This window comes from Nothoprocta perdicaria, unplaced genomic scaffold (assembly GCF_003342845.1).
Source record: "Nothoprocta perdicaria isolate Ctin4 unplaced genomic scaffold, notPer1 scaffold_271, whole genome shotgun sequence".
Classification (NCBI taxonomy): domain Eukaryota; kingdom Metazoa; phylum Chordata; class Aves; order Tinamiformes; family Tinamidae; genus Nothoprocta; species Nothoprocta perdicaria.
In genome coordinates this window covers 433,618-453,594 of record NW_020455501.1, presented here as the reverse complement: position 1 = coordinate 453,594, position 19,977 = coordinate 433,618, and the positions used below count along the sequence as shown (strand labels likewise).

The 19,977-nt window shown below is 44.2% G+C and overlaps 1 protein-coding gene across 1 annotated transcript in view; it reads right to left on the bottom strand.

Annotated features, from left to right (window-relative positions):
- Nucleotides 1–620: 620 nt before the first annotated feature.
- The window catches only part of MAP6 (microtubule associated protein 6), a 36,146-nt gene continuing 16,789 nt past the window's right edge, over nt 621–19,977 (bottom strand). The window contains exons 2-4 of the mRNA XM_026040960.1: nt 14,956–15,169; nt 13,572–13,768; nt 621–907 (exon numbers count right to left, since the gene is read on the bottom strand). Of these exons, the coding sequence (XP_025896745.1) occupies nt 838–907; nt 13,572–13,768; nt 14,956–15,169 (481 nt within the window). The 3' untranslated portion in view covers nt 621–837. The remainder of the gene's footprint in view (nt 908–13,571; nt 13,769–14,955; nt 15,170–19,977) is intronic.

The following is a 19,977-nucleotide window of genomic DNA, read 5'->3' as shown; positions in this document are numbered from 1 at the left end:
AAAGGAAAGGAAAGGAAAGGAAAGGAAAGGAAAGGAAAGGAAAGGAAAGGAAAGGAAAGGAAAGGAAAGGAAAGGAAAGGAAAGGAAAGGAAAGGGATGTAGATATAAAATAATTAGAGTAACTAATCCTAGGAATTGGCTGCATTGCTCCTGTGACATTTCCAGTTTGTACTTCACAATTTTTCAACCAAGCATTTTTTAAGAATATGGAGGAGAAATGCCAACTTTCCATTAAGCTTCGGTGCCTTGCCTCAGATTTGCTGTAAGTGGCAGAACAAATCAGTGATTAAATGCTCAGAAAAAAATGCCTGAGATGCTCTTAGCTACCATAAGAAGACAAGGAGATCAGTTTCTTTGCCAAATGTTGCACGGGGCATGCTTAGCTTGGTCACATCCAAACGTGTGTTCCTGATGGTGGTTAAGAAATCAGAGTGCATGTAAACACTCCAAGGATTTTGAAAAGAGCTGCTAATCCTATCAATTAGGCATCCAGGATAACCTCTGGAGTCCAGTATGATACTTCCATGAGCTACGGACATGAATCTGATCTCCCTGTTGCCAGTGCACATGAGAGGGACCATCAAACTCAATGGCAAATCACAGCTATGAATAAAAGCACCCATTTTCTTTGTCTGACTTTACTGAATATAAATCAAGGCACAGTCATGCTAACTGCATCATACACATCCAGGTGACAGCAACTTTCTCCGTGCCTGAGACAAGAGAAAATATTGTTCAACTCTGATCATCATCTTTATTGTGTGCCAGCCAGACGATACACATTTCATGCAGACTATACGTTTGATCCAGCCGTCGCTCAGAAGAAAACGCTTGACTTCATGCGCGCTGCTCCTGCTCTAAGGTACTTGATTCTTGGTCTATAGCACCAGTGGGTTTCTCAGGGGTTCTGCAAGTAGAGAAAGAGCATCATTGCAAAGCTGTTAGAGCAACTAGGTGGTGTAAGACAGCAAAACGCATCTCCCGAGCCAGAATTTGCCCCGTGGCACCTCAGCCTGAGGAATGCTCCCCATGCAGCCCATATGTGTTTGTGTGTTCTCAGGATGACCAATGAGCCTGGTTCTGTTCCCCATAAGGAGAAGGTCCAAATCCCATGGAAGATATGCAGCTGAAGGCTACAGAATTCAGAGGGCCAAAGCTCTTAACTTTTTCCTCAGGCCCTGGTTCATATGGGACCAGGATCAGGCYCATTGGTCAGCTATGACAAATGCTTGCCAATTGATTATAACCTGCAATGAAAGAGCACCTCGCCATAAAATTGTCTCAAGAAGAAGCAGTTCATGTCCCTCAAGGTAGCCCTACAACACAGGAGAGTCTTTTCCTGCTGCTCAGGAAATGCCTGGCGACCATTAAAGCAACCAGAATGACAGAGAGCCCAGCTAATATATGCTGAGGTCTCACTTAAGAGCACCCCTCCAGCTCTGTGTCCCCAGGAGACACTAGGAGGTGCCGGCAGAACCAAAGCATTGGATCCATGTTGGGATCAGCTCTGGAGCTAGTTCTCTTCTTAGGGTARAGAGAGGTGCATCACATTTCAGTTGCTGAGGATCTAGTTTCATATGCTACAGAGAAATTACAACTCCTGGAGAGGAGATTTGCTCTAGACTTGGGCAGAAGCACAGGAGGACATGGCCCTAAAGCTTGGGTGGGTGCTCTTAGGAGGATCTCTGAATGAGTGTTGGAGAGAAGGATGGGTCTTATTGAGGTGCAGCAGAGACCAGGAAAGAAAGGTCTGTGGGTTGTGAAGGAATCCACCTTCATCAGGTGACAGAAAGAGAAGGAAGATCTCCAGGGCTGAGAACTGCTATGGATGGAGAGGGATATGTAAGGCTGCAGGAAGGAGGTGGAGAAGCAGGAGAAAACTGCTCAGCTTTGCATGGTAAGTGCATGAAGGGGCTGTGGAGGTGACTTTCTTCCCCTAGCCTGGCCTTGGCTTTGTGTCAGGAATGATTCCAGCTCAGAGCTGTGCAACAGCCTGACCAGGAGAACAGATGCAAGTCACCATTTCCCTGGCTTGTAACATGGGCAACCCAGACATGTGAGATTAACCTTCATCATTGAAAGACTCGTGAGACAGGACCATGTGAAGAGCCACAGCAGGACAGCTTTTGCTCAAATACTCACCCTCATCCTGCCCTTCATGCTTATAGTGAAGACAGATTTGCTGCCAGAAGCTGTTGGCAGAGGTCAACAAGACCGGTGTACCCAATGATCACTGTRTAGGAGATAAACTGTGTAGAAAAACAGTTGAGTTCTTCCTACCTAYTGGTTCCTGTCCCTGGGAAGGAGGAGTCCCCAGCACTGCAGATCCAGGAGATCAGGGGAACATTCRGGGCAGCTCCTCCTGCAGCAGCCTCAGTGCAATACATTGCTGTTGAGACTGCCACGATAGCTGGTGTGTGTTTGAATGACGGATACTTCCCAGTTTTAATCCGCAGGCTCTTTTCTTATGAGTCCTCTTGGAGCAGAAAGAAGCCAGGTGCCATCCCCGTCCCCTGGCTTCCTCTTTGTTTGCATTTCATGMGAGATCGGGCTAAAGATAATCATGCAATTGTCCTTCCCAGCAAAGCTCATTCAGAACCTGTTTTAAGCTGGCAGGGGTGGGTGGAAAGTAATTATGCTGTTTTTCTCCTGAAAGCCCAGGGACAAAGCAGCATTGCAGGCATCCCGCCAGGAAAGGACCAGCCCCAGCTGCCCCTGCAGCCCAGCAGTGATGTGAGAAATGAGCTGGGAGGACACAGCATCTATTGCCAGGGCAATCAAGGATGAAAAGACGGATCCTGCAATGGAAAGATGGATCCTGAGTCTTTAGCACAAAAGTGACAGTGTTTACAAACTGTCATCTTACACCAGACAAGGTGTAAGTTTGTAGAGCTTTGCACTCAGACCGTTGGCAGCAAATTGTTGTCTTGATGAAACCCAGGTCTCAACGCAGGGGAGGTTAATTATGCACCGTGAMAAGGTGAAAACTGGAGAACGGATGGATTGGAGGTGACAGATCATTACCCAGGTTGCAGCTCTGAGATGACTGCAGAAAAAGTCATAATAAGAAATTCATCAGTAGTCTGTTTTTTTTTTTTTTTCAAAAAAACCCTTGTATCTGATGGTAACAGGCCTCAGCCTTATTTATTCTATTTATTCTGTTTATTCTGTTCTGCACAGGTATCCAGGATCTGCTCAAGTCTGATCCAAGTTCCTCTGTGGATTTTGAATTTTGCTTTTTGGTGACCTCTTATCAAAAAATGGCTGATAATATTTACTCTTCTGTGCAAAAATATCTTCATTCAAATTAGTTTAATTGTTTGGGAGCTCCTCTGAACCAGAGTAAAAAGTCAAATCCTGGCATAAGAAAGTAAAAAGTTTCCTTCAAGAGCAAATAAAAGCAGCAGAAATTTTTCTTCTGCTAGCTCAGGAAAAGCAACCCAGCCCTGGTTAGACTTCTTAGCTTCAAAGTCCAAGAAAAGACCATTTTTCACAAAGGAACAAGAGAATTTTGTCCTTTCTTTTCCAAGAAATTCAAGTGAGGATGCGGCGCTTCTCCTTGGAATAATGACCTTCCCAGTTAGGACCCTCACCTAGAATCCAGGTTCATCTTCCGCAGAAGATATGAACTCATCGATTCCTTGGCAAATGCTTTAACAATTAAGTTGTAGGATATGCTGAATCACTTCTTTCTTCTAAGTACATTATTGCCCTTTGTGCACCAAAGTCTTCTTTGCCCTGGTAAATGGCCTTAACATTTTACTCAAAAACTATTCTCAATTCCATTTTTTCGAAAAGGCAACAGCAATAAAAAATGGAAGCTGTACATTAGGGCTGTAGTCTTGTGTCTTCCAAAAAGATGTGAGGAATTAGTGCATTCCCAGGAGGTTGGCAAGTCTGAGATTTGGTCTCCCTCATGCAAATGAAGGTTTTCAGCCTGGTTCTGGATATAGTAAGTAGAGAGGTTGTTAGGATAGAGATTGTTGCATAGATTGGGTATATCCTGGAAATGTGCACCAGATTGGGGTCAATAAAGATCTAAGGAGAAGAAAGTTTGGTGGTGAAATCTAACCCAATGTATCCCTCAGATGACCAACAAGCAGCTCAGCACTTCAGAACCTAAAGAGTGTCCATCTGCCAAACAGCAGATATACAGGTACGTAGATTTTATTAGAGGATAAATGACTTCAAGGTGTCTTCAAGGTCAGCTAGGGACATCAGTGGCATGCAAAAATCTTGTCCTAAATATTACTCAATMCTTAACACTCTGCAGAAGAGATTTGGGATGTTATTATAGGTTGCTCTACAGCTTTTTCACTCTTGGATGCTAAAATAAGAGTTTGGAGAAAAAGAAGTCACCATGGAAGCATGTCAGGTAGGAACAGTTTGTGGTGACACCTAGAAAGGGATAAAAGCCTCTACCTACAATATGTGACCCTCTTTCCCACTTCTTTCCAGTATCTACATTCAATTCATTAGAGCCCAGAGATGTCAAGTACAACCCTGCAGCAGGTCTCACTTGTCTTTGATGAAAACTCCAGGCTCCTCATGGAGGAGGGCCAGACTTCCATACGTATTTCTTCTCCTCTGTCTACTCCTGCACATCACTGCAGAAAGCCCAAGGGATTGAGAGCTGTTTGATCCTCCTCCCAGGCCTGTCCACCAACAAGGCATAACTTGGCCTAGTTTTTGTCTCCAGACCTAACTTCTGCACATGCCACATGCGAGCTTAGCTGCTCATTTGGCATGGAAAGGAGTCTCCTTTGCTTTCTGGTAGGGTGGTCCTGCATCACCTGCAATGAGAGTCACAGTAAGGGTACAAAAACTGAGCCCATCCTGTAACTTCCATGTGAGTGTGGAGCAACATGGTCACCATGTACATTGATAGTGCCAAAAACAGACCAAAGTAGCAGTTTCAAGCAAAAAAATAGGACAAGAATGGCTGGCAGTGAGCCAGGAAGGAGGTAGGACCCACCTGGGACTCGGTCAGTCAGAACTCGGTCCCTGCTGTACTCACAGGATGAAAGGATCGTGTGCAGGTCTAGCCCTAGCAAGGGATGGACATGTCCAGGGCACCTTCTCRAATTGTAGAGTTCTCCTGGGCATCCATCTCTGAAGAGAGTCCTGTTGCTAAGCCAGCTTCTGTACCTTCTCCTCAAAGGTACATCTTCTTGAATTTTCAGTGACACATTTCTGCCCATTTTCGGTTTTGCATTTCTGTATTTTTGTTTTCCATACTGCACTAGGAAATGCAGATCTTTCCATATCAGCTGCTTCCATTCTTGGCTGCAAGGTTCCTCCCTTGTTCTCCTCAGTTGCTGCAGCAGTCCAGCCACTTGCCAGTCCAGGACATCTCTGCACAAAGCTGGAGAAAGGCCAGCCTTGTATCAGATGCACCYGAATTGCAAACAACAGGAGATCATGTAGCCCTGGATGTGCTCAGCTCCTACTTAGGCAGAAAAGCTTGTCTCCGTGGCTGTAAGAAACAAAGAAGGGTACTGGGGAACAAAAACAAGAGCAGAGCCATCCCCAAAAGACTACGGATAGAGCTGTGGTAGCAAGCTCGACCACAGAGCTAGCAATGAGGACAGATGCACAACGCACTTGTGGACAGGACACAGGTACTAAAGCCATACAAAGAAAAAAGAGAGAGAAAGAGCAGTCAAGAGGTATTCTTTATTCTAAACAGTGAGTGTTATAGCATGGTACAGGCACAGAAAATGCTTACAGTCCAAGAGAGACAGGACCTGACACGAGACAGTAACTCAGAGCGGATGGGAAAGCTTCTTGGTAGGACTGGCCTTTCAGGACAACCTTAAAGGAAAAGGTGGCAAAGAGGGAGAAAGCAAATGGTTGGGAAAGGGGCTATGGGACAGGCACTTGGAAGCTGACATGGAAGATGGAAGGGAACTGAATGGGTTGGMAAGCCAAAAGGAACAGCAGTTGGAGATGGAGGATCTGCTGGAGCAGTGAGAGCAGTCCCTATGTTCTGCAGTGTGAAGGAGCTGACATGGACAGAGAGGTCAGGTCAGTGATGGGACCTGGGAAGGAGGTAGGAAGCAGGAACAACTCGGTTCTCCCATCCTGAACTTCAAAGTTCAATTTAGCAATTTAATTTAATTTAGTAAATTCAGTATGTTGGTGGTGGATGCCTGCTGGTTCCTATCCCTAATATTAGATCTCTCAGCTGAGAACAAGGTGGCCATAGATAAACTGCCTTTGGAAATGGTCCTCAGGTGGGCCATAATTCCCGAACCAGCGCAACAGCAGTTAAGTGCCATGGTCTGGACTGATCTCAGGATTTCCTGGTCTGGATGATCAGGTCCCCACACTAAGCAGAGCTCCTGGGTACTGCTAACAGATGAGGATTGATCAGCCTGTCCTGGGCACTGTGCTGTGAGCTCTGCTCCACCACATGCCATGGAGCCCACATGCTCCTCACTCCCTCCTGCGACTCACTCTCTAGGCCCATCTCCAATGGGAATGACCCATCTTGAGGCTCATCTTCAATGAGAAGAAATCTCATTTCCCAGGGTGATGCCCTACATTTAGCTACCTGCACCAGGCAATTTCTCTCTAAAGCCACCTCTGTGGAAAGGGTGTGCTGACCCCAGCTATCTACTTACTCACAGGTGATCCACTGCCTAAAGGGAGCTAGGAGCAGAACATGGCCACATGATTGGCCACCCAATGCTTCTCCTGATGAAAGAGCCAAGTAAGACATACAGGTCTCAGGCTACCTATGGGAGACAGGTGAAGAAACAGCTTTGCTCAAGGACTTGAGGTTTCAGCAAGGCTCAGGCTAGAGCGGGATGGAAGATGGGCAGATGGCAACAGCGTTTTCCTATAAATGTTTCTCCSTCTTCATTTCTCACACTGTTGAACTGTTGACATTGAAGGAACGTTTGTCATTTGTCAGCGCTCTGACATGTCCCTGGGAGCTGTGGTTATGCCTCATCCATCATTTTCTGGTGGCTGCTCCATGCTGTTGGCCTTGAGCAGCAAGCTTCCTGCATGGATACTGGTATCCAGAATGTTTGAAGATGTCTTCAATCCATTAGCAGGCTTTTCTTCTATGTTGTGATGGAATTGCATCTCCACACTGATGGTCATGATTAGGAAGCTATTTCCAAGGCATTCTGCAACAGAAATTAAGACTGTTTACAGGCAAATCCCACAMTTCATGATAAATCACCCATCCTGAAGTACTCAGAGCTGTGTTGCTCCTCACTACAGACATCTGGGCTTGTGAGTAAACCCAGTTGCATTAGCGGAATTACGCCCAACCCACAAGGCTCACATGAATAAGGACAAATAGAGGTAGCCTCCTAAATCCCCAACAGAATCAGACTTACCAGGACACTGCTGGAGACACGGAGAGTTGAAGTCATTGTCTGAAAATTGCAATATTTTGCAACAACACAAGTGTGAATTGTTCTTAGAGCTGAACATGGCCACGTCTTCACATTCACACTAGGAAAAATTTCTTCTTCCCATACAGATCTTCCTTCATGAATTCATATTGAAGCTGTTGCTGGGGCTTGTGGTTATTCCTAGATGATGGGAGGTACCAGCAATAACAGAGGCATCTATCTAGAAAAGTCTCCTTCTCTCCTGCATTGGCACATGCCTGAATCAGCCCTAAGCCCAAAGGATTTTGTGATAAAAGAGGCTATATTCACATGATAAGGACTGGCATACCAGCTCATTCAAATATCCCTGAACATCATTGGATCTTGGTTTACTAGTCAGGGATGTAGTGATAGCAACTGAGCTTTTCAAAGGAAGCTTGGAGACATGGAAGTGTCAAATGGGAAATCTCAGCCCGGTGCTCAAGCTGCTTAAGCTGGGACATCCAGCACTGTCTATCTCCAAGTTCCCATTGGATACAGGCAATGACAACCTCCCACAAAAGGAGGGATGGAAAGCATCAGGAATGGAACACTTCATCCACCCATGCAGTTCTGCAAGGTATGAGCGCCAAAGCCCTCGGCAAACAGTGCATTTGAAAGTAGTTGATTAAAATTAGAAATTTGATTTAAATTGATTAAAATCGGTCTGCTCACAATCTACAYGGTCAAAACAACACTTGTGCAAAGTCATGGTCGGCTCCTAAGTGTGCAAGAAACAGACTCAGCACTTTAACATTTMAGCATTTTCTCTCTCTCCTTTTCCCCCTCATCGAGACAGGAGCAGTGAACATCAAAACTACTGCTAATCCAGCCAGCTTCACCTTAAATGTTCTTATAAATCAAACCCTTTCATTGTTAGTAACTCACCTTCAGCATTTTGTACAGAGACAACCCTTGGAAGTAGGTGGGCACTGCCAGCTACAAATGACTTGGCTGAGATTATAGAGTCATAGCATGTGTGCAGTGAATTCCTAGGACTGTAATCAGCCCAATAGGCTCTGCTGCCTCTTAGAAATGCATCTTGTCCCTCTGGTTGTTTAGTTTTGTAATTCAGGGTTGGTTCAATGACCAATATGGCAACAACATGTTTTCTAGCACTGAGAGTGGGCAGTTGAATTATGGAAAAGACCTGGAACCTCTGTGTCCTTGTGGGAAACATCTTGTTGACCACAAYGGACTCTCACAGATAAGCCCAATCAATGCTCAGTCTTAGCCAACATTTTCTCCAATACCAGCAATGGATGAGCCAAAAGACAAACACCARGACCTATCGCTCAGCTAAAGCATTTTAAAACTTGTACAACTGTTAAGCATGAGCTACGTGTGGATGAAGCTGGTGGGGAAGGGAGAGGGAAGGCAGAGTGGGATGGCAGGTTTAGGATGCAGCATGTAGTCAGAGATGGAATAAATTCAGAAAGTGAATGGTTAATAAATCCAAGTAGGGATGAGAAATGGCATTCAGAAATAATAGGAAAAAAAAAAAAAGAGTCCATATTACATGGAGGTCAACAGGGCTATGCTGGAGGAGATATTTAGATATAATCCAAAGACAGACAAATCTTTTTCCCGTTAAGGATTTGGTGGGGATGTTACTGGAATAGTCATTAAAAGAGAAAACATAATTAAAAAAATGGAAAGTAGGAGCTTAAAAGCTGAGTAAAAGAAAAAAAAAAAGAGGCGAGGCTAAGATTAAGGTTCACCATTTGAAACCAAATTGTCATTAGTTGCTATATTTATATAATATATAAATCAGTGCTTTGCACTTCCACAGACACTGTCACATAAAGATTCCAAGCTCTTGTTAAAAGGTGGCTAGGCTTGCTCCCCGAGAGCTCAACCCAAGCATTTGCCACCTCTTTTCAGTGTGTATTTGGAGTCTCCTGACACCTAATGGTCAAAAAATGGGACTTTAAAGTGGTTTTGGTTAAAAGCAAAAGCTGCAGGAAAATGGAACAAGGTTTGTAACTAAAGCACCTTGGTCTACAGCACCTTGTCTCCCTCCAGCTCTTCATGGAACAGCTTCCATGTTTCTGCTCCCTSATGGAGTGCGATGTGGACACTGCAAGGGGCAGAACCTGGTGCAGCAGCACTCTGCAAGCAGGGAATTCACCACAAGAACCTGCTGCTCAACATCCTATATAGGAAATAAAGTCAAACTACCTGCTCYGCTCACATCACTTCACTGTCCATCTTCATATCTGCAAAGGCTCAAAGGGCATCTAAGGCAGTCAGACTGTGATAGCTCAAATGTCCATACATGGTACTGGTGGCTCTAGCAACATAAATTTGATTACACTTGGAAGGGTATTTYTTTTTCTTTCCACTTAAATGTGCTTCTTATCGAGAAAACAAGATCAAGGAGGTGGTATTTGTCTTTAGCATTTATTTATCATTGGCAAAAAAACCCTTTGAGCAAGCAAAGATCACAAGCACGTCACAATCAATTGGCTATACATTAATCCGTGTGTGTGTGTGTGTGTGTGTGTATGTATAGGTGTGTGTGGGTGTGTGTCATTCTCATACGCACAGCAAGAATGAAAAAGCACCACGAGGAGGTGTGCTTAACACATTACAAAGAGACAATCCGTGATATGCAACCAAACCCAGGCCACAAAATCTTAATTAGACACTTCTTATCTGCCTCCAAGAGGCAAGAGATTGTGGAATTCATGGGAGCCATGTATTTACAATGGACGCATTGCAAACGAGCAAGCAGGTGATCGGTGTGCAAAGCAGTCAGAGAACAGGAGCTCGAGAAGCAATTAGCACCATTTGGCAGAAAGGAGTAACAATACAATACAGTGAAAATGAGAAAGCCAGCAACCGACAGCAGAGCAACTTTGACAGGGTAAAAAGCAAAACATCATTCTTTTTCTTTTTACAAGGAAAAGCAAAACATAATTACAAGTTTGCGGGGAGACAGAATCAGCGTTGTGGTAGTTGGGAACACAGAACAGCAGAACACTCTTTCCCAAAGGGATTGAAAAGCTCAGAGTCCAAAGTGAACTTGAAACAGCAGAGATTTGTGTCTCCTTTCTGAAAACCTGAGTGGGTTGGCATAAAGTCTGTGGAACATGGAGCAATGCAGGGTTTCACCCTAAGGCCTGACTCTACAGCTGCTCCTGGCATTAAATGCAAGGCTAGAATGTGCACTTAGATGTATGTCAAGGGCCCAGCTCATGTGGAGCAAAGGCCAGAATTTATTTCCCTTGACTTTAGCTTTGTAAGGGGAGGCCCCCATATCCTGCCAGTCTCCTAAGCTCTTCGTGCAAAGAGGGAAACCTWCCAAGGAATACGTTCATCCCATCCTAAAGGTAATGTTGAAACACAGTAGATAAACTATCCTTGGCAGATTTCTCTCTCTTCCCACGGAAACTGGAGTTTAGATCACTAGCTAGCACTTCATATCTAGCTTTGTAGTTAGATGCCACCTAAAATTTTATGTGTTAAAGAAATATAAGGCCATATTCTGACCACCCTTTGCGTGGGGCTGATTCAAGCACCCCAATGGATGCTCTTCTTTGAGAAGAAGCAATCCAGCAACTCTGGATAGCGGGTGGTTGATCAGAAGTTACTGAGATGCTTAGAGCTGGCGGTCCAAATATGGCTCTTACAGACATTGCCTGGGCAGAATTTAGTTCCCATTGAAGTCAAGGGCGAAATTCCCTTTGAATTCAAGGTGGTGGTAAGTGCATTGTTTCTTAGAATGCAAAGCTTGGGGACAAAAATAACTGCGAGAATGATTTTGCCTGGTGTTCCACTCCATGAGATCAGTGTGTTGGGCTACTGTTAACTCTCTATGTGCCTTCCTGACATCTTCTGCCTGCTGTGACACGTCATCTTCTCAGCTGTTGCTATATCCTGAGATAAGAAAGGGCATTATTGAGGAGTGTGAAGAAGGATGAAGCATCTAAATTCCAGGAAATTGCACAGCTTGGAAAGCTCAGGTCTCTCTGCATGGCTACCCCTTGTGCCAAGGGGCAGGAAGAGCTGTGAGTGGGACTCCCCTTTGTGAGTTCAACGCAAGCCTTTCGTTGAGCTGCTCTGGAGACAGAGCTGAGCTTTGCACTCAAGCGGTGCTGCGGGGGCTTCTGAGCACTCAGAAAAGCAATGGTCACTATGGACAGGCCAGCGTCTCCATGAAGCATGCACATTAAAAATGCATTACATTCGCAAAGATTTCCACAGTTTTACTTCCTGGAGGATTTCCCTGGTTTCCTCCTAAACATCGGAGGTTTAAATATATATATTTCTATATATGAATATATATTTTCCACATACACAACCTGACTAGCTCATAGCACACAGTTCTAACACAGCTAAGCTTGGAAATACACCACTGAATTCGGAACACTACACTTACTTTATACTCAAAGCTTTAGGCTGTTAGCACAAGGCAAACAGGACACATCACACAATACACTGAACTTGGCATTTATTCATTACTAAGGCCAGCAAATGTCACTATCTGCAGACCACAGAGCTTCCCTCATCTTTGGAAACCTCCTCTCAGCCTTAGAGTCCGGCACTCATTTATGTTTCCAAGACACCCAATTCTAACAGGGTGAGATTCCAACATTTCAGCTCTTCACCCTCCCAGCTCATCTATTACATAGTTTCACATCTCTAAAATATCCTAGCAGCAAGACTTTCTTCATTCAAATATATCTACAGCAACACAGTTCTGAAACTCTCCTCTTACACCACTTCCCTACCCTACTTCCCATCCCTCCTTTGTTCTCTCTGAAAGCATCAAGCTGGACTGTGTGGTGGGAAAGAAATATTGAGCTGCAAAAAGAAAGAAGGACCCTGAGGTCCTGGGCACTTAAGTCTGGATTGGGACTGTAAAATCTCTCAACTGTCATTGAATCAGAGCCAAATTCTGAAGTGTGGAGGGCAGCTTGGCCCATCAGCTCACAGAAATCTGCCTAGTCCCATCATGTTGGGTGTTGGGCCATGATCTTGCTGAATATGGAGATTTTGTGGKGTAAGAGCACAGTAAATAAGAGTTGAAACTCTGAGATCTTGCTTGAATGGGAGTCTGAGGATCCCAACAACTGTTTTATGGCCCCATTGCCATGTTTATGAGCCAATGTGAACTCCAAAGATTTGGAATTCTAAACAGCTGCGGCGAACAGCTTTAGTCAACGCTGGTGGCTCATCTCCTTCTACCTCTTGGAAGGCAACATCTACAAACTGAACCTCCTTCTGAAATCTGGCTCTTGTTGCACATACTTGTCTACTGGCATCCCAGAAGTGAAGAAAAACGACCAAGATTCAAAACAAATCAGGGGCAATTAAAAAGGTCACTATCTTAGGGGAAACAATAGGGAAGAAGAGCCTGCAGAGAACCTAACCTGACCTACTGCATGCTTGGGAAGACCTTGTGCCTTCCCTTGCTCCTTATGGTTTTGGCATCAAGGCCTTTGAGTGATGCTGATGGGTGAAGCTGCCCTGACGCAAACAGAGCCAGCCTTGTAGAGGATTTGGCTCAATGTCTTTATTTACGTGGGATCTCATTTCATGTTCCTTCATGGAAGCAAAACTCTCACTGGCGTCATCAGGAGAAACTCTGCTCTCGGTGACACCATTGATCCTAGCGGATTCACGGCACATCCAYGGCACTGTGAATTAACCTCTGATCCTTTCCGCCTCCAAAGCCTTTCCCCTGGCCTGCTGGCACCTGTGGGAGGTGACCGAACACGGTGACCCCCACATGGGCCTTGTAGGATGAGAGCACAGCCCATCCTCAGCATCCTTGGATCGACGAGCAATTCCACACTGCCAAAGCACTGGAAGATCAAGCCCAAGGAAAGGGTCAGGCTGTTTAAAACACTCACAGTGCACAGTTAATCCATAACCTTCGTATCCTACAACCTCTTCTGTGCATTCCCATTTCCCTCCTGTGATCCCCCTCACTCTGTGTAGAGCTGTGTTGTGCAGGCAAAGCAGAATAACCTGACCTCAGACAAAAAAAAAGGATTTCCTAATCCTCCTCGGAAATAAAACAGAAAAGCTTCTAATACGATCAGAACAAAAAGCAGATTAGAAGCCTCTAATTAATTTTGTGGCCTTTATTTAATCAAAGAAAAAAAAATAAAAAGGAAAGAAAGGAAAGGAAAGGAAAAGAGAGAGAAATAAAAGTGCAGTGACATTTACTCTTTTGCCTCAGCCAGTTTATTGTTCATCTCTTTACTTTTCTCCTTGTCCTCTGGCTTTGCTGTGTTGGAAGTCTCGGCGCTCTTTTTCTTGGCAGCTCGGCCAGATGCAATCTGCTTGTCTTTGGCCTTTTTCAGGGGTTTATGGCTTGTTGTGGTCTTTTTTGGTTTAGAAGGCTTTACGCTAGGCTTTTCCACCTGCATGGAGGGCAACATGCAAGACACCGACAGAGAGAGAGAAAGAGAGAGAGAGACACACACAAGGACAGGTGGAAAATAGGATTTAGATCAGAAACATCATCCAAGAGCCAGTGAATGTTACTTAGCTACACTCTGCCATGAAGGGAAGGGAGTAGAGGGGTGCATGCAGAGTAGCAAATGGACAACTCCTTCCCAGTGGTGATGGACACAGTGCCAGCAGGTCCATGCCCATGTACTTCAGCTGAGGTTGCAACCTGAGGCCTACTCTTAGCAAGCAGCTGGCCTCTGACTCAGCGTTAGATGGGCTTAATAAAATCGCATTAATTATTCTGGTCCTAAAATCTCCAAATGCAGATTTGTGACCAGGATACAATAAGTTAACAGCATTTTATCAGTTCCTTCACCTAAAGGATGGTTGCAATGGAGGAGAATTACTTGGGCATAGCTGGGGCTCAGGACACCAAGTGGCACCTGAGGAAAAGTCCAGAGCAGTGTCCAGAACGTGTTTTTGTAGCCCTAAAAATAAGGAGGACTGTTTTAGGTGGAAAGGAAGCCAACAGCTCCTCCCTGCTGGCCCTCCCCTCCCTCTGAAACTTCACAAATCTAAGCAGTTACAAACTCTGGGGAAGACTGAAGGTCCTAGGTTCAAAAACTGCACAGACTGGCTCCATTTAGATGCAGATCCTCAGCTGCTCCTAGAAAACAAGGCTGATAGAGATTTCAGTCCAGGCCATGCTTCACTCATGTCCATCTAATCAAAGACAAATCAGCTTTCTGCCAAAAGCTCTCTGAATTCACTGCAGATAYGGTTCTCACCATGCTGTTCCTGGGATAAAGTGTAATGATGTGGGATGTCTACAGATTTGGAGTTGGAAAGAGATATTGTTCTATAAAAATGACCTGGGAAATGACAAGGCAAAAAAAAACCCCCTCATAATCTAGGCTTAACTCTCACCTGCTGACAGTCTGAGGTAGGGCAACACAGACCCCAAAATACATCAACCTGTACTAGAGTTCATCTCCAAAGTGGATCCCTAGATGTACCTGCTGGCTGGCAGTGAAGACAGCATGTAAGGGAAATGAAAGGAGGCAGGGTTGAGCCCAGCCTCTTTGCTTTAGCCACGTCCCAGCACAAGGTGGGATTCCCCAGGGGGGTCCTCGTTCCCCTGCGCTGCGTTTCTCACCTTTGGAGGTTCTTTGTAGGGTTCACTGTAGAGAGTGCGTATCCTTCGGCGTTCCAGGAATTTGTTATCAGCTGGACCAGGTTTACTGGTTTCCCCCTTGAACTGAGCGCTGTAACTGGTTTCATGGGTCATTTTCTCCTCTGGAGGCTTATACTGGGGCTTAGCTTTTATAGCTTTCACGGGCTTGACGTCTATCCAAGGTCTGAACTCGTTTCTGAGAGGAAAAAAACAGAAAAAGAGTTCAGGAATTAAAACAACAGGAGACAAGAGGCGACAGAGGCATCCCTATATGTAAATGTAAAGAAATGTTACGCACTACGATTTCCTATAGACACCCCTTACTCAAGCCTCTAAGTAGTGACTTGTGTTGTGCCGTTTTTAATGCACCAGATTACACCCAGCAGCTGTTTATTTTGTTAAAGGACAATTTAAAATAAAGCCATCGTAGAGCTAAAACCCCAAAAGCCTGAGAAATGCAATGTTTATTAAGTATCAAGCTGTGGCCTCTCTTTACAGCTACTGATGGTGAATTTCAGAGCTACTGAAAAAAACAACAGTATCTTTCTTTCCTCTTTTTCCACAGCAGTGACTTCTTGAAGAAACATATATTTATCTATATATCTTTATATAAAGATTTTTAGCATCTGATGGACACATTTGGTTTCCTGTCCACAGAATCCAAGCCTTGATTTTTTTAATTCCTCCCAACAGAGCACCAATATCTTTCTAATACTGAGGAATAACGTCACATTCGCTCACTGAAAATTGTCATTCCTAATAACCCTATTTGATGAGAGTGGAAATGGAGAAACCCCAAGGGTGCTGCTACCTTAGACTGCTCATTTCTTCTCAGACAGAGCTCCAGGCAGAATTTAGATGCTAAAAACCCCAACACAAACAAGGAATTACCTGAACGATGGTGAATTTTCCTCAGAAAACAAAGCCATCGTCTGGATTTTGGGTCCCTGGACAAACTGCAGCCCCTGTCCCTCCTGTCTAGATTCACCTGACCACGTTCAGGTTGTGCTACCTTTTTTAACATGGTTTATTAGGGAAAAGAGCCTCATGGAGGGGTGCTATATATGTGCCAATCAGTTCCCTCCTGTAACAGCTCCCTGATTCAGTATCAGCCAGATTTGACAAAAGACAAAAATCTCGATGATATTCCCTTTTAACTTTCACAGAAACAGGCACACAGACAAAAGCCAGAGGCTCCCAGAAGCCTCACTTTGGGCGTGCTCACTTCATTAGTCACCAGATGACCCACTCAGACAGGCAAATAGGGCTGCAGAAGTTCCTGCTGTCCCCTGGGGTCAATAATAAGTGATGTTCTTCATGTGCAAGATCAGTGGGTCACCCTGTCCCATCTACTAGCACTTGTACCCCATCTACAAGCCCTCACTACAAGTGATGGAGAAGCCTTCTCTTCTAAGGTCAGACCAGTCTTCTGGGTATGTTTCCGCTCCCAAGACACCAAGACACATATTTAGGTCTAACTTTTTCTGCCGTTTGACTGTGCTCTTGTTGCAGCCAATGCAGACTTGGTCAAATGGTCAATGGAGCTTCCTGGAGAGCAAGTGACTGCTTTTCAATGAGCTGAATGGCTCTTTGGGTTCTTGTTGACTCAATAGAGTGGTGGKGGGGGGAAGGTGGACTAGATAATCTCTAGAGGTTTCCAACCTCAACCATTCTGTGATACTGTGATACTAGAGTTCCCCTGCAGGTAGTATAGCCTAGGTGAAGACCCTCACACATGCACATCAAAACATAGATGTCCCTGYGAGCTGAATCTCCATCTCTATCCTTCCTTAGTATTAATTCCAGCTACGTCCACTTTATCTTTTCCCCTTATTTCTTCATTTCCCTCCTCCTSATTTATGATTCAGTCCTTCTTGGGCGTCAATAATTCTGTCAAGGACCCAGGGACACTGCTTGTTTGAAGGGTGCTATCCTTCCTGAACYGTGTTGCACCTTAATGGGCAATACATGAATGGACTTATCTGTGCCCCTTTGGTTGCTATTCACCAATATCTCCCATTCTTCTAAAGTMATTTCTCTGCTGTCCATTGCTAAAAGATCTCTCCTATATGAAGATTTGAGAGACGGAATGGAAATGTCTTTAAAAATCTGGATTAAAGATGTGAATACATGCTTTTTCACTAGAATATATTACTGATAAACTCAAAGATGATCCCAAGTTTGTCAGAAGACAGGAGGGGTCTTTCTAGGATGCAGTTTTGTTCTTTAAGTAGACTCTAGAATCTCAATTGCTTTCCCAAAGGAAACAAGATCATGCAATTTTTCTCTCTCTGTTACTTAGGTTCCTTCCTATCAATTCTGAACCCATTTGCTGTTTTCAGTCAGATCTGCTGCAGGAAAAACTTCAAATACATTCCTTCAAAATCAGCGACAAGGCAGAGGAGGAACATTGAAAAGGTGTCCTTCAGCCAAGGGAAAAGCCAGGTACAATATGCTTTTTAATCAATCTAACACCAAACCCACCAGCCAGGTTGCTGCTAGGCCAAGCAGCAAGACAGCTAAAAGCACAAATCATCATTTATGCAGCCAAAAAGATAGAAATTAAGGATGGAGACTGGAGTAGTGTATATGTAGAAGGCGGCTTTTGGGACACAAATCCAGACTAGTTTATCCCATTGCCCATAAAATGCTGGTAAATGGAGGTGAGCTTGGAAGCCRAGTGCTTGGATTTGCTAGCATGGTGCCTCATTATGTGCTGCGTTAAGCAAAAGTGTAACAAGATATGGGCTGCTCCCTAAAAAGCCTGTGATCAGCTAAAAATGAGCATGATTTCCTCTGTTGTTCTCCTTATTGATGTGATTTGCTGGGGTTAATGCAGGAGTAACAAGTCTGTGAGCATTCAGCTCAAAAGGACCCTAGACTTCCCCACATTTGCTGAGATGATCCTGGCTTTGTAGCTGAAGAAGAGCCTTGGTTCTTGGCTGAATGTTTGCTGACATCTTACATGCGACAGCTCTGCAATAGCACAGCCAGGATCTTCCCTGGAAATGGACATTAAAAATCTATTGATCTTGACACACTTTGCAGTGCTGACAAGTGAGTTATAGATACCAGATGTGTGAAGGACTAGAACAGCACAGGGATTTGTTAAACATCTTGAAATCCTTCCTGAGGATGAGAAATGCTTGAGCTACCACACAAGAGCCAGTCCCTTAAAGCAAGAGTGGGCATGGGCCACGTTCACATGGTGACCTCCCTGAGAGATCCAACTCCTCCCCACTGCAACCACACTCCATGTCCCATGTGCTCTACACATCTTCAATCCAGAGCCTCCAGAGGCAATGGAAGGAAGAGAGAAACACAGACCTTTTATTAAAGCAGTGCCTGATGCGACAGGATGATCTCTGTGACCATTTTTGGTGTCGGAAAGTTGGAAAGTGCTAATTAATAGCACTTAAATATAAATTAATAAAGTGCTAATTCCTGACTCAAGGAATTGGAATGGTCTAGAAAAGTAGTAGTTACTAGTTCCTCATGTTGTCCAAATGGTATTCAGCACAGCTAAACCCTCTTAGCTGTCATTCTGCTCTACTTGAAACTGGCCTCAATCTCTGAGATATTGACCTATCTCAAAGAAGCTGTTCTGTAAAATTATACACTCATTACATGCAGTAAAGATATGAGAAAGGAGAATACACCTTTAACTGCTGATTTTTTGGTATTAGACTAGGAAAAATGTCTGCTCTCTAAGACACTGGGTAAGTTGCTCCTGTGACACTAATCCTGTCTTGGAAAAGGACCCTGCAGTTGTGGAATGTCCTCCATTAGTATTTAACATTCCTATCACTCAAGACCAACCTTAAAGGCAAGATACCAGAAAGTCAAAAATCCTGGCTAGGATATGAGAGGAGCCTGGTAAAACTTGTTGCTCTGTGTTTTGAGAAGAAACCATCCCASAGGGTTCTGGACCATGGTTCCCAGCTTTGTAAGATGATCTACKTTGGTCCCTCTGTACACCAGGATCTTTGCATGGGGATGATTTCACTCCCAAAAGGTTATTTTACTTTAGTTCTGCCTTCTCCTTGGCAAAGAAGAGTTTAAAATGGCTGCTGGTGAAGGTGACCTCAGCAGTGTCCTCCACAACCTCCTTCACCACAGCTGAAGAACATGGGGTTGATGAGAGCTCGGAGCTACGGTGAGCAACCATCTCTGGAGACGTTCACCAACACTCACTTCATTGATGTCCTTCAGGTCTTGCAGCCAAGTTTAACCACTTCAAAGCCTCTGTCTGCCTTAAAGGACTTTAAAGAGAGGTTGTGTTTGCTCACAATCAGCATGAGGATATTAAATGAATTCTGCTGATGGCAGTTTTACTGATGCCACTTGAACCTAAGATTCCCTAACCTGATATGCAATATGAAATAATGAATGCTGCAGAAATGGGACACTGGGAATTTCACAGTGAGGCCCTGCCTGCTGCAGGCCCTCACAGTGAGGCCCTGCCCCTGCCTGCACAGTGGAAAGGATATTTCTAGATTAATCTTGGAAAAAAAAAAAAAGATGAGTTAAACAACAAAAAGAAAATAATTCAGATTTTTCTGAGAAGTTAAGAAAAAGAAGAAACTCAGGAAATGTTTGGAGTTRGCTTGAAATGTTTCATTTTTCTAAAATCAAAAGTTAACTTTCCTTTTCAGTTCCTTTAATTCTATTCTTTATTCTACTTAGGACAATCTAAAAGGGCTAGGAACTCCCTTTATGAAGCTAAAAGTCAAACTGCTTCAGAAAGTGCATTTCAGAACATCATTTTCCTCTGTTATACTCCTCCAAACAAAGCCAAAGTGAAAATATAAATACAATTTTGTGAATTTATATAGTGCTTTTGAAGGGAATTTTCAAATAATTTTTGACATTCTAGAATTACTGGTTTTGAAAGTGCATTATTTGCTCCCAAATAATCTTTCTCTCTTTTAAACAGATAGAGAATGTCCAGCATCCTGGACCCAGATGATTCTTTTGCTGCTTCTGAAAGCCTGGCAAGATAGT